Here is a 12,384-nt window from a genome sequence, read left to right as displayed (position 1 = left end):
GGCGAAATATGCCCACATCCAGTGGTCAAGCTGCCTGTTTATTGAAATGTGTAGCCTTACAATAAAATAGGCTACCCATAATAGCTAACACGCGCAATAAGACAGGAATACTAGAGAGCTCATCACCGACTGTTCCTTTCGAAATTGCTAGTTAACAACATGCAAACATGTATATTGTTGTTGTTAAAATGATCAACAGTCGTTCTCCGACCAATGCAGACAGCCTGTCTATTGTTAGGAGAACGCACAGCACCCCAGTCAACGTTAGTAAGCTAGACACAAGAAACAGCAGTGTCTACACAATATTATCATATTAGCTTTCGTTAAACAACTGCGTTTTAACATATGGGATTCTATAACAAAAAAATACATTCATTGCAAATAGTGGGCTGTTTGTGAAAAATATTACAATGTACTCTAGCCTAATCAATGCGAGTTACCAATTTATCTTACATTTGCTTTGCTGGGTAACCTATAGCTACACCTCCTCGTGTTATTATCACCATGGGGCAAACATATGTGGAGGATTAACTACAGTGTGTATGATTAAGATCAGAAGAAATTAATTTAATTCGGTAAACCTTACCACAGCGCCTATCTCCCTGGGTTCGGATGCTTGGCAGTAAGGCAGTTCAGAAGTTGCATCACCTTGCAGTTTCGGACTGTTTCTAAACGTAGCACCGCCTCGCCCCTCCTTTTTTAACTTAAAAAAATTACGTTTAAAAGGAAAAGTTGAAGGCAAGTCTCCTCCCACCGACAGAGATACCTCCCATACATGCCTGGCATGTTACGCTCACAACGGGCGAATTCAGTCCGCTTTACATGTTCATTTTACTGAACAATAGGCAACGTGCTCTAAACCATATATGCCGACTACAGACATACAGTAGCCTACACGTAAACGGCGTGTATAAGCCAGTGTGTTCATTGAAACCTACGCGAATACACACGTAGACTCTTTGTGCAATTACGAAAGGTCTCTATGTGTAGCCTACGACATTTCTATGATAAATCGATAACGCGACAAGGTTGCACGCTGAATGTGTGATTTTGCTGGATATGCTATTTTGCTGTGCTACCACGTGAGAGCAAGATAAATCGTCAGTCAATGGTTGTCAGATATTTGAGTGATGCTGACGATAGGGGCTATACCAGCTATTTAATGGCATATGATTCATTGAAAACATCATAAACCAGCAATTCATCTATCTGGACATAGTTAGCAACGTAGGAATCTTTACCTTCCTCACATGGGTTTCACAATGAACCAAAAAAATCGTGGGTGTTTCTGCTGTAGTCACGTCACTTCTGCCCATCGTTTCATAAAGGTGTATTTTGATCTCTGTCTAGATTGCAGTGTTGTCCAATGTCAACAGTCAGAGTTATAAGTCTGATTAATTTAACCTTTTATAATGGTTAATGTAGAATTAATTTTGCATCGCATGGTTATATATTTATTTATCATATGACAGCAAAGTACAGTAAACTGAGTGGGTGAGTTAAGTGAAAGTAACCTTAATGCCAATTCCAGACAGATTTCTGTTTGATTATTTCATGGTAATGAAGTCATCAAATGTTCTGAGCTCTATATTGTATACCAGTTTATTATTATTATGATTATTATTAGTATATCTACATCCAATAATAATAATAATAATATGTCCTATATTGTTGTTTCTACATTTTTTCTGATTTTCACTGATTGCTTCAAATTTCAGTTTCTCTTTCCAGTTATGAAAAATACAGTAAACTCCATAATCTTTGGGACAAAGACTTTTTGTCACATAATGTTTGGGACAAATGGCTTTACAGGCATTTCTGATTAATTAGGTATGTTCAACGGTTCTCTTAGGGCGGGTATAAGAGAACCTTCAGTAGCTAGTTTTGATTCGAGGCTTTTGATTGCCTTTGGAGCCTGTAATTGGGATTTGTCAACATGAGAACCAGAGTTGTGCTGGTGAAAGTCAAGAAAGCCATTATGAGTCTGAGAAATAAGAGAAAAAAAGAAAAAGAAAAAGAAAAAACAGTCAGAGACATAGGCCAAACCTGAGACTTACCCAAATCATCTGTATGGAAGATAGAAAGAGAGCACTGGAGAGCTCAGTAATCACAAAGGGCCTGATGGGCCTAGGAAGAACTCTACGGTCCATGACTGAAGAATTCTCGCGATAATTAAGAAAAACCCTCAAGCACCCGTCCAATAGATCAGAAACACTCTTCATGGATATGCCAGTGACTGAATTCTGAAGTGTACAGAAACATCTTATCTGCCATCTTATCTTATTAAACCAAATGCCTCAAAGATCATTGGACGGTGCTACACCTTGAAGCAAGACAATGACAACAAACGTACTGCCAAAGGAACAGAAGAGTTTTTCTAAGTCAAGAACTGGAAAATTCTTGACCGGCTTAGTCATTCATCCACTGTGAATCCAAATGAACACGCGTTCCATACGCTGAAGAGAAAGCTTACGCCAGCTAGCCCCCGAAACAAGCAGGAGCTGAAGATGGCTGCAGTACAAGCCTGGCAGAGAATCACCAGAGCAGACATTCAGCACCTTGTGATGTGTATGGGTCACACTTCAAGCAGTTCGAGCATGCAAAGGATACGTGACAAAACACTAAACATGGCTACTTTCATTTACATAATATCAACATGTCCCAAACGTTATGAGGTGGGAGCTATGTATAAAAAGTGCTGTAATTTCTGAATTCTTTGATTACACATTTAAAATTGTGGAGTACAGAGCCAAATCAAGAAAAAATATGACTTTGTCCCAAACGGTACAGAGCTCAAATCTTGAATTTACACTTTAAATTCCCTTCGTTTTTCTGTCAACTGCCTCCTTTGAATAAGGAATAAGGGAATTAATGTTGGAATTAATAAAAATAAAGTTTACTCTGTCAACAATGATGGGAAATTGAATTACTAGAGTCCTAGAAATATGAGAAGTCCATCAGCAGTATTTGAAACACCTGAAACTCGATGCATCAACAAACAAAGATAAATAAGGGGAATATAGAAACTCTTGATCCTGATTCCTGATAACCGTGGAAACATTTACACTTACCCAGAATATCAACATTTTACAGAGGCTACCCCTTTCCATGAAATTCAGTTCTCAAGGTCAAGGTCAGATCAAGATTCTATGACGATAGCGGGATTCTCACTTACTGAATCAAATTTCAATTAATTGCATTGAATTGAACCTACCCCCTGGCTCCAGCCATGTGCACCTACTAATGGAGGAGATGAGCAGCCCTGTGCATGCAGCCATGGAAGAGATTACCAGTTCTGTGCAATCTAAAATGGAGATTACCAGCGCTACAGTACTGCACGTGCATCTAACAATGGAGGAGCTTACCAGTCACGCTCAAGCAGTGATGGAACCATTACTGATAAGTGCAACGCTGGGGCAGAAAATCATGAGAGAGACTGCTAAATATTGACAACCAAAAAAAAAAAAAAAAAAAAAAAAAAAATATCACTACTTATGAACAATGTTTCAGGCATAAATCGAGATATCAGGTCGTGGTCAACCATTGCGCAACATGCATTATCCATCAGAGCAAACAGCGGGAGGATCACAAGTGATACGCAAGAGGGGCCTGGGGGGGGGGGGGCAGACGTTCGTGGCCTTCAGTCACATGGAAAAGACTACCTGTTAGTCTTCCACTGCTCTTCAAGCTGTCCTAAAACTGAGTGTCTCATCCTGGGTCCTGTAGCTACTGCTGTGTCCACCCATGAGAAATCTGCTGCACAAAGTAGCCACTGGTGCAGTCTGGCAGGTCCACACACTGGACCAATTTTTCCAAAGTGGCCTATTCCTAATTTGGAACAAACTGATGGTCCACGTTGATGAACAGAATATGACAAATATCGTCCTGAGCCAGTGAAAAGTTTGTCATGGGACAGATCTATAAGAGGGCCCCATGCGTGTCTGGTATGCAGGAGGATGTTGAACTCTGACATATAGCATTAGCCTAATATAGCCTACCAGTCCTTGGCTAAGTGGGTGTACAACTCATTTAAACACCTAAAATCACATACCTGGTCAAGGAACCTACAGCTGGTGAGGGACTGCAGTAACTTTATTCATATTTTGTCTGAGTAGCTTGAGGCAAAAGTTGTCCCTAAAAGTACTGACATAGAACCAGCTAACTCTACTGAAATCCTGACCTTAAACATTAGGAAGAGTCTACAGTCGTGTTCTGCAATCATAAACAAACATAAATAGTCACTATAGTGGTTCCCCAGCTAAACTACCCACAATCCTTTCTGCTGACATTAGAGATGACATCACTGATATTCATATTCAGATTCTGAAGTTCAGATTTTAAAATCCAGTGTAAGTGAGACATGATTCTGAAAACAGGGAACTGATAAGCACGCTGGTATATGCAGCTAGCAAAATCATATTCCTGTACATTTTATGTTTATCCCACTGAGGATTGGTTTATACTTGCACTATACTATATGTCCTGTACTGTAAGTCACTTTGGACAAATATGCCCGCAAATAAATACATAAAAATGTTTGGACCATATTATGCCAACACACTTTCTCTTATCTTAACAAGAACTACTATACAGTAGTTACTTATTTACAAAACACAGGAGTTTGTGAGAAACAGAAATGTTGTCTCTTGTCTGTTTCATTGTACAGTCGCATGGATAATTAGCCAATGTGCCCATGAATATGACTAAGGGCTGCATGGTCTATCCAAGTATCAGTTTTATAACTTGATATTATACTATGACATTTGTAAAACACAGAGGGAAGAATGTCTGAATTTCACAATTTTGCTGAAATCCCCATGTAATTTTTCAGACAGGCAGTAAGTCATTGTTTATACACGAGAGGAAAAACAAGGTGATTTTTTTTTTTTTTGACAGTGTGTGACAGTCGGCACAGGAATCCTTTGTGAAGCCCCCTAGCTTTCACTGCAACCAATTTCCAGTTATGAATGGATAAACCTTTTGTTATAATGTTTTTCTTTCGGTCTGTTGAACATCGTTCATCTACAGTAGAATCACATCGCATAAGAACGATGTTTTGCAGTAGCGAGGATGTTTGAACTGTGACGGTCAGGGCTAATTATCAACGGAAAAATTTGAGATCAACGGCAGCTTTCCACGTCAAAAGCACAATTCCCATTTTGCACTTCGGCTGTCAGAACAAATCCAGGGAATGTGTTTTGGTTGGAAGCATTAGACTAAAGCTGATTTAAACCAAATATGCTCGAAGCTTTAAGAACGTTGGAGGGAATGCCCTCTCTTTCTACATGCCCCACGATCTGTAGTACAGTCCTCTGGAGAACTTACTGCAATACCCTGCTTTACTACAGGTGGAATGTTATTCTAATAAACATATAAATATAAGGGGGGGGGGGGGGGGGGGGGGGGGGGGCAGATTCCAGCCTCAAACCACCGTGCTGCTGCCAGATATGCAGTAGATACTACTACAAGCATTGTTTCTCCGGATTCATTTTCATGTTCAGGAGATACAATGCTTGTAGTATCTACTGCATATCTGGCAGCAGCACGGTGGATTGAGGCTCATTTGATACCTTGGACCCTTGATGACTTAAAGCCATTTAGCCAACAAATGTGTTCCATACTGTATCGGCATAATTTACAGCTGAATCTAGTCCCACCCCCCAATTCCCATAGAGGTCCATTCAAATGCAAAGAGTATTGTATCGCTTGAGGGCCAACCTGAAAATATGATATCCAGACTCTGATGATGTCGATAGCTCACAGACATCAGGAGGTCATGGCATGCAAATGATATGCAACCAAATACAAGACTCTTTTATTTGACATTATGTCAATTTGTCTGCCGTAGAAGTGAATTTCCCTGTTCCTGGTTTTTCCAGTTCACAGTGCACTGCAGCAAAAGTAAACGAAAATTCTTGCTAATTTTCTGACCAATGTATTGTTGTTAAGACCAATAAAAGCTTAATTTTTGCCATTTTGGGCTTTTTGGGAAAAAGTATCTGCCCCCTACCTGATCTCCTCAGTTACTGCAAATGTGTCACACTGAATGGTTTCACATCTTTAGACAAAATGTAATATTAATGTTAATATCTAGGGTCAGACCATAACAGAATGTAGGTTAAGGGAATTAAGTGAGAAATGGGTAAGGGAAATAATACTGCAAAGAAACCAATAACTCCGGTCTCTATCTGCTTATCCAAATCTAACTGCAAAATGGCTTGTCTTTGAGGGGTGCTGGGCACAGGGCAGCTTTGAAGACTAAAAAACCCCTCTATTTCCCTCTTTCATAAGATTTTCATTTGTGAAAAACAAATTTTTTAGACGTCTCCAGACTTTTTCCTGACGTCTAAAAAATTTGTTTTTCACAAATCTATGCGCTGAATTCTTTGTAAATGGTCGTTTTATTTGCTAACACAACCCCTCTGTCCTCTATCCGTTCTAATACCCTTAGACTTCTATATCTTTCTGTGGTCTCCCAGACTGACAGATGTTGCACTGATAGCCTGCTGGCACAGACATTGCAAAACAGGAGAGCAGAAAACCATAAGCAGCAGCAAGAGTAATACTGTTATTACAGCTGAAATAATCAGGAGATTTGGTTGATAATGTTAATATTATCATCAATACCAACAATATAATTTCGGGGTAACTAGCATTGAAAACAGTGACCAAAGTAAACTTTCAGGAACGCAAACCATTCATTCAAGGAAAATGTAATAATTTTTCATTAGAGCAATTGGCCTTAGTAGATCACCGACAGCTAGGCTGTAGTCTTTCCCATAGAAAATTCACATCCCTTTTCACATCCCTGCCACAACCAGCAATAACATGATTTGTAACTAAACACTGCCCCCCTGTGGCACAAAGTGATAATACAAAATCAATTATTTTCCATCCCAATTAGGTATCACACACGACAGAAACAATCGTTAAAACATTGCAGTAACTATAACCCACAAACTAAAATGTTCACACGCTAAATAGCTTCATATGAACCAAAATTATAAAAACATCGACAAGTGGCAGTATAGGGGCACTGCAAATATACGCATTTAAATATTGTAGAAGTAAATGCTGGCTAATAAGAGAAGTTCCAGCGGTATAGCAGCTAGCAGAAACATGTCCGATAGCACTATTTCACACTTTTTAAAAACATATACTGGGAACATACTGTATAAATGGAACATGCCCTATTGAGTAAGAAGCTCTTTGGAAGTCTTAGCTTCTTCTCCTACATGTGATTTAAATAAATAAATAAATATTGCAGCAGGAATCAATCAAGGAGGGAATAAGGTAGCAGGCTACTCTCGCTCTCTTTCTCTCTCTCAATTACAGGCCTCGACAGCACCTTAATCTCAATATAATGCTTATATAGTTATTTCACTCACCGTGTCTGATTCGCAGCTCCCTCGCCTGAGCACTGTCCCAGGAGATGCGACTCTATTGGCGAAACCCAGTGGCTTCAATACCCTCCTGGACAGCAGTACCCAGCGCGCTGGCTCGCTGCCACTGCTTCACCCTGCCAGTGTCTTATTTGCCCTGTCTCTGCCCACAGGCGAGGCACGTGGGCAATATGACCTTGCATTCTGGAGAAACCATAACCATTCCAGCCGCTTTGGCAGTACAGTTCTGTGCGTTCTGCTCGTATCCTCCAAGATCGGGACACAAAGATTGATTTCCAAGGCATGGAGTAGACGAGGTGGTAATGGCGAAAAGGAAGATACGTGTTTTGCGTATTGGGATGCACGCCTGTTTTCCGTAAGAACAAAACGTTTTAATCTCGTACAGCCCTGTTCCTGGAGATCTACGATAATCGCCCTGTATATTTTCACTCCAACCCTGACAAAGTGCACCTCATTCAATAGCTAGAGATCTCACTGAGTTGTTACTCAGTAGAATCAGGTGTGCCAAATTAGGGTTGGAGGCCAGGAAGTGGGTTGGGCAGCCTTGATCTGGTTCATGCCTCTCTTGGGATGGACAGTTTGCAAAATATCCAGAAGGGGGCAGCATTTACCCTATAATGCAATACCTGATCAACTATAGACTCCGCTGTCTATGGTGCTCGTCTGTTTGGCCCTGCTAGTGCTCCTGCCATAGGTTTATCCTCACCTCAGTCCGTCATATTCAAGCATTTACTAAACACAACCTGATTGACACTTTGTACCACATAACCATTGCTTGTGTCCTATTGGTGAAGACAAAGGGGTGACATTGCTCCCAGAGATTTACAGCCCTATAAATCCAAACCATTACACAATACATAGATGCAGGTTGATACAGGAAGTTGACATTACTCTGTCATGTGACCCCAGGCTTGGCTGAAACAGAGACAGGAACTACTTCTGGGCAAAAGTTGTGCATATCTCGAATTATCCATGCCCTATGCGCACATAAGTATGCTGGTAATAGTTGCTGATGGCATTGTGAGTGTTTTATGCTTATAACCACAACTACATACAAAGGGCTCAGAGCACATTGCACACAAGCCTTTCCTGAGCCAACTTTAAAAATACACATTACCACCTGTACGTATACCTGCGTGAACATTAATGGGATGTCATCTTCACATTTGAGTGCTCTCCATAAACAGATATATACAGTTTTGACGGGTCCACAGGCAGTTTGACCTGTAAGGTGCATCCCATCACAATGTTATGTAGCTAACTGTTCAACACAAATATACCAGATTCTGGAAATATATTGGCACTGAATATCAGGCCATTTTTAAAAATTCAAATGAAGGTACACAACACAGTATGACTTTTATTCGGTTTTATTTTCAATAAAACACTTTAACAGGTAATGTACAATTATTCTCTCCAGTCAGATTTACAAAAAAAAAAAAAAAAGACCTCGGATTTGACAATGTGTTGAAAATGTGTGCACACGTTGCACTTTTGAAGTGAGGCACCTAGCTTTGCAGTAGTCCAAACATTGAAAAGTACTTCTTTGAGAACTATGAGACCAGTTGTCTGGAGTAATATGAACAAGAAGATTTTCAAGTATATTTAGAATACAGTTTCTCTACAATACATACTTTACAAAGTATACAACTTCATTGAAAGGCAGTCTGTCAGTACCTGATTTTGCAACCCTTTGCACACCTCTAATATAAAGAGCCAGCTGGTAGTTGAAATGTATTTCAGAGAGAAGCAAACATCTTTCCTTAAAAACTTTATTTATAAGTGTATGAACACAACACAACTCTAGTCTCCAATAGAAAAGCTCCACGTTAATGAAGTAAAAAAATTCATTCTTTTCCCTAATTTGAGGCAAAATGGCCAAAATTGTGGAATTAAAAAAATATAACACAGGAAAATAGTAGTTAGAAATATGTACAAAAATCTTAGGGGTCCTGCCCTGTTCAAAATTCTAATGCCAAATTAGCCTCTCCTGGTGTCAAGTGTGGGTTTTATCTTCAATAATTTATGTCTAGTATATGTCTAATTTTAAAGGATGATGTGCCTGTCTTCTTAAATACTGTCTTAATTTAGCGACAAATAGATATATCCAAATATATACACGCCGTGCCCATACCCAAAAAGTAAGTTACAATATAAATACATAAATCCTTTGAAAATGGAGTGCTAAACAACGGTTCAACACTGGATGACGTTCATTTTACATATGTCTCTTCATGTGCAGTGCCAAATGGTCAGATCGGGAGAAGGCCCTCTCGCAGAGGTGACACTGGAACGGCCTATGACCAGTGTGTTTTCTGTAATGACGAGTCAGCTCGTCGGACCTGGCGAACTTCCAGCCACAACCCTCCCAGTTACAGTGGTATGGTTTCTCGCCTATGGATAGTACAAAAAAAATGGTTAGACGTTGGCATTTTTGTCTCTCGTTAATCAATTCAAATTCAAGACTTTGGAAAGCGAAATTATACGAACAGATAAATTCTTTCAATATCCAATTCAAAAACAAATTGGGAAACTGAACTAAAGACATGCTTAAATAACAACACCTTATGTCATTCGCAAATAATGAAGTTCGCGTTCATTACCTGTATGTGTTCGCATATGAGCCTTCAGGTGCGAACTCTTGGTGTACGTCTTCCCACAGCCCGGGAACTCGCAGCTGTGCGTCGCGGTGCGTTTTCTCGCCCAGGATCGACGCCCTCGCTTTGGCTTGCAGTCATCGGGCGCGAAGAACTCCAGAAGCGGCGAAGACGGCGGGGTCAGCATCATGCCAGGCATGCTCGGGTGCGGAACTCGCATAGGTTCCCTGAACATCCCGTACTGTCCATGATACTGCTGGGTACTCTGGGGACCTTGGTGGTGGGGGTACTGGGGCGGGTAAGGCGGATTTCCCATGTACTGTCGCTGATGTGTTACGTGAGGGTGATGGTGCGGGTGCATCGGGGTCAAATGACAGTCTTTGCGCACCATTCCCTCTTGGGGCGAATTCTGCTGCACGCTGAGGTGCGCGAACCCCTGAAGCGCAGGCTGGTGGTGCAGGTGCGCGTGATGCATAGCGCGCGGGGGTTTCTGTTCGTACATCTGTTCCATGAAATCATTGGCCATCATGCACGACTGTTCTAAGTTCTCCGTCTTAATTTTATGTCCCATGTGCTGAGCACTGTCCACGGGCACATGGATGAGGTTACCCATGTTCAGAGCCCGCAACTCGGTGTACTCCCGTCTGTCCATTGTCGTTTTAAAGCTGTAGTCCTGCTGCAAGTCACCCTGGTAGTTCATTTCTGGGGTCAGCAGCTCTGCTACCAAACTGTGACCGGGGCTTGCTGTAAAGTTGCCGTTACTGTACGCGGGAGCGGGGTGGGAGCCGTCGCTGTCATACACTGTGCTGCTGCAACTCTCCGGTGACTCTGGCAGCTGGTACGTTGACGGCTGCGAAGAGCCGTTTGCGTTTTCAGATGCAATTGTGTTAGACAAGATGAACTCTAAATCCAAGAACTTGGCAAGGTCATCCTCCTCCTTGTTCGAAGAAGGTGACTCCACAATGCTGAACTCCACTTCAATGAGGGGTTTCAGGTCATCGCGAGTTGTACCGGTTTTGTTCTCGTCAACCTTCCAGAGCTGCGTGACACCAATAAAGATAAATGTAGTTACATACAAATATGAAATGCAAATAGAGAAGCACGTAAAATGTATTCAAATATTACGCAGTCTCGGTTCAAACCAGAAATGCAAGTTCTGTTGAAATGTAATGAAAAACATCTTAATAAAATAGGATTTTGTCTATTACATATATCTACTTATGCAGTCACTGAATTTCCATTTCAAACTATTTGTAGTAGATACTATTTTGTAACTGTCGCTCCAGACCACAATGCTCCCAATCAAAATACGTTGTAATTGAATCGGAATACTTACATGTACAATTTCAGACTGTTTCTCCTCCAAAGTCTGATTGTTTGAAAAAGTGTTTATCGACGGCAGCATCGCATCTGCGAGAGCCATTTCAAAAAAAAAGTTAAAGCAATTCAAACACTAAGGTCTTGTAGTTTATCCAAGCAAATCGAAAAGTGAGCGTTTCGTTAGTAGAAGCGAACTGCTTACGTCTTGCACCATGTATGCAAAGTTCCTCAACTCCTGAACTCGTGTGATGTCCGCTTGTTATACATCAGCCCTCGATTTTGATTGGTTTGTGGGCGTTCCCTTCACCTGACGGCCAATACGAAAAAAAGTGTCGGAGGGGGGGTGTAGTAACTTTCAATATCATAGCAACTTTATTACCTATCCAGCCTTGCAAGTACCTCAGACTGCAGATGAATGACATATCAGTGATCAATTTAATTTATTAATCGTTACACACTGACATGGACATTGCATTCATGTTTTATATTTTAGGCTACATCTGATACATGTGATGGTCTAAATGCAAAATGTATACGTCCATCCAAATGTATTTCATACTTAATGTGACAATAATGTTTTAGTTAGTACAAAATTGTTGCAAGTATGTATGAAGTTACTAGTATATATAAATGACATAAAATTTATTTCAAGAAAATTAATCTGTTTTAAACTTATTTCAGCGATTTACCCGTCTGAAATTTCATTTTGTTCTCGGTCCGTTTGTTGTGGTTTGAATTCTACGAACAGCTTTAATTTCAGTAAAACGATTAGACAAATCATTTTACTTTATAATCAAAGATTATAATATAGAGTATATCGCAGAGCATAACAATGATACATTTCGTATGGATACATAATTTTGTTAATATAACTTGGCACACTAAACGAATCAAAACATGTTTTCGTGGGATGTGTTTTCATGTTTAACCAAACGAAATGTTAGGACGAGTTACTTTAAAGGGTCGTCGTATATCAAATGATAGGATCCATTATTATGAAGTCAAATTGGGTTTTCAGGAGTTAACTTTTGTCTTCACGCGCGTGGATGTCTGAAGGCAACAGG

At 40.5% G+C, this 12,384-nt stretch overlaps 2 protein-coding genes across 3 annotated transcripts in view; both read right to left on the bottom strand.

Moving 5' to 3' along the window:
* Positions 1–835, bottom strand: part of slc6a9 (solute carrier family 6 member 9) — a 61,473-nt gene extending 60,638 nt beyond the window's left edge. For both annotated transcript variants that reach the window (XM_035421993.1, XM_035421994.1), the window contains exon 1: positions 587–835. The gene's annotated coding sequence lies outside the window, so the exon portion shown is untranslated. The remainder of the gene's footprint in view (positions 1–586) is intronic.
* Positions 836–8,757: 7,922 nt separating this feature from the next.
* klf17 (Kruppel-like factor 17) lies at positions 8,758–11,564 on the bottom strand. Its single transcript, XM_035420285.1, has 3 exons — positions 11,337–11,564; positions 10,007–11,039; positions 8,758–9,797 (listed from the first exon to the last, which is right to left on the bottom strand). Exons 1-3 carry the CDS (start codon positions 11,421–11,423, stop codon positions 9,622–9,624), a joined length of 1,296 nt encoding a protein of 431 aa, XP_035276176.1. The 5' UTR covers positions 11,424–11,564; the 3' UTR covers positions 8,758–9,621.
* Positions 11,565–12,384: the final 820 nt, after the last annotated feature.

The sequence above is a fragment of the Anguilla anguilla genome, chromosome 6 (assembly GCF_013347855.1).
Source record: "Anguilla anguilla isolate fAngAng1 chromosome 6, fAngAng1.pri, whole genome shotgun sequence".
Taxonomy (NCBI): Eukaryota; Metazoa; Chordata; class Actinopteri; order Anguilliformes; family Anguillidae; genus Anguilla; species Anguilla anguilla.
Note: the sequence above shows the minus strand (reverse complement) of the source record. Positions and strands in the feature narration are given on the sequence as shown.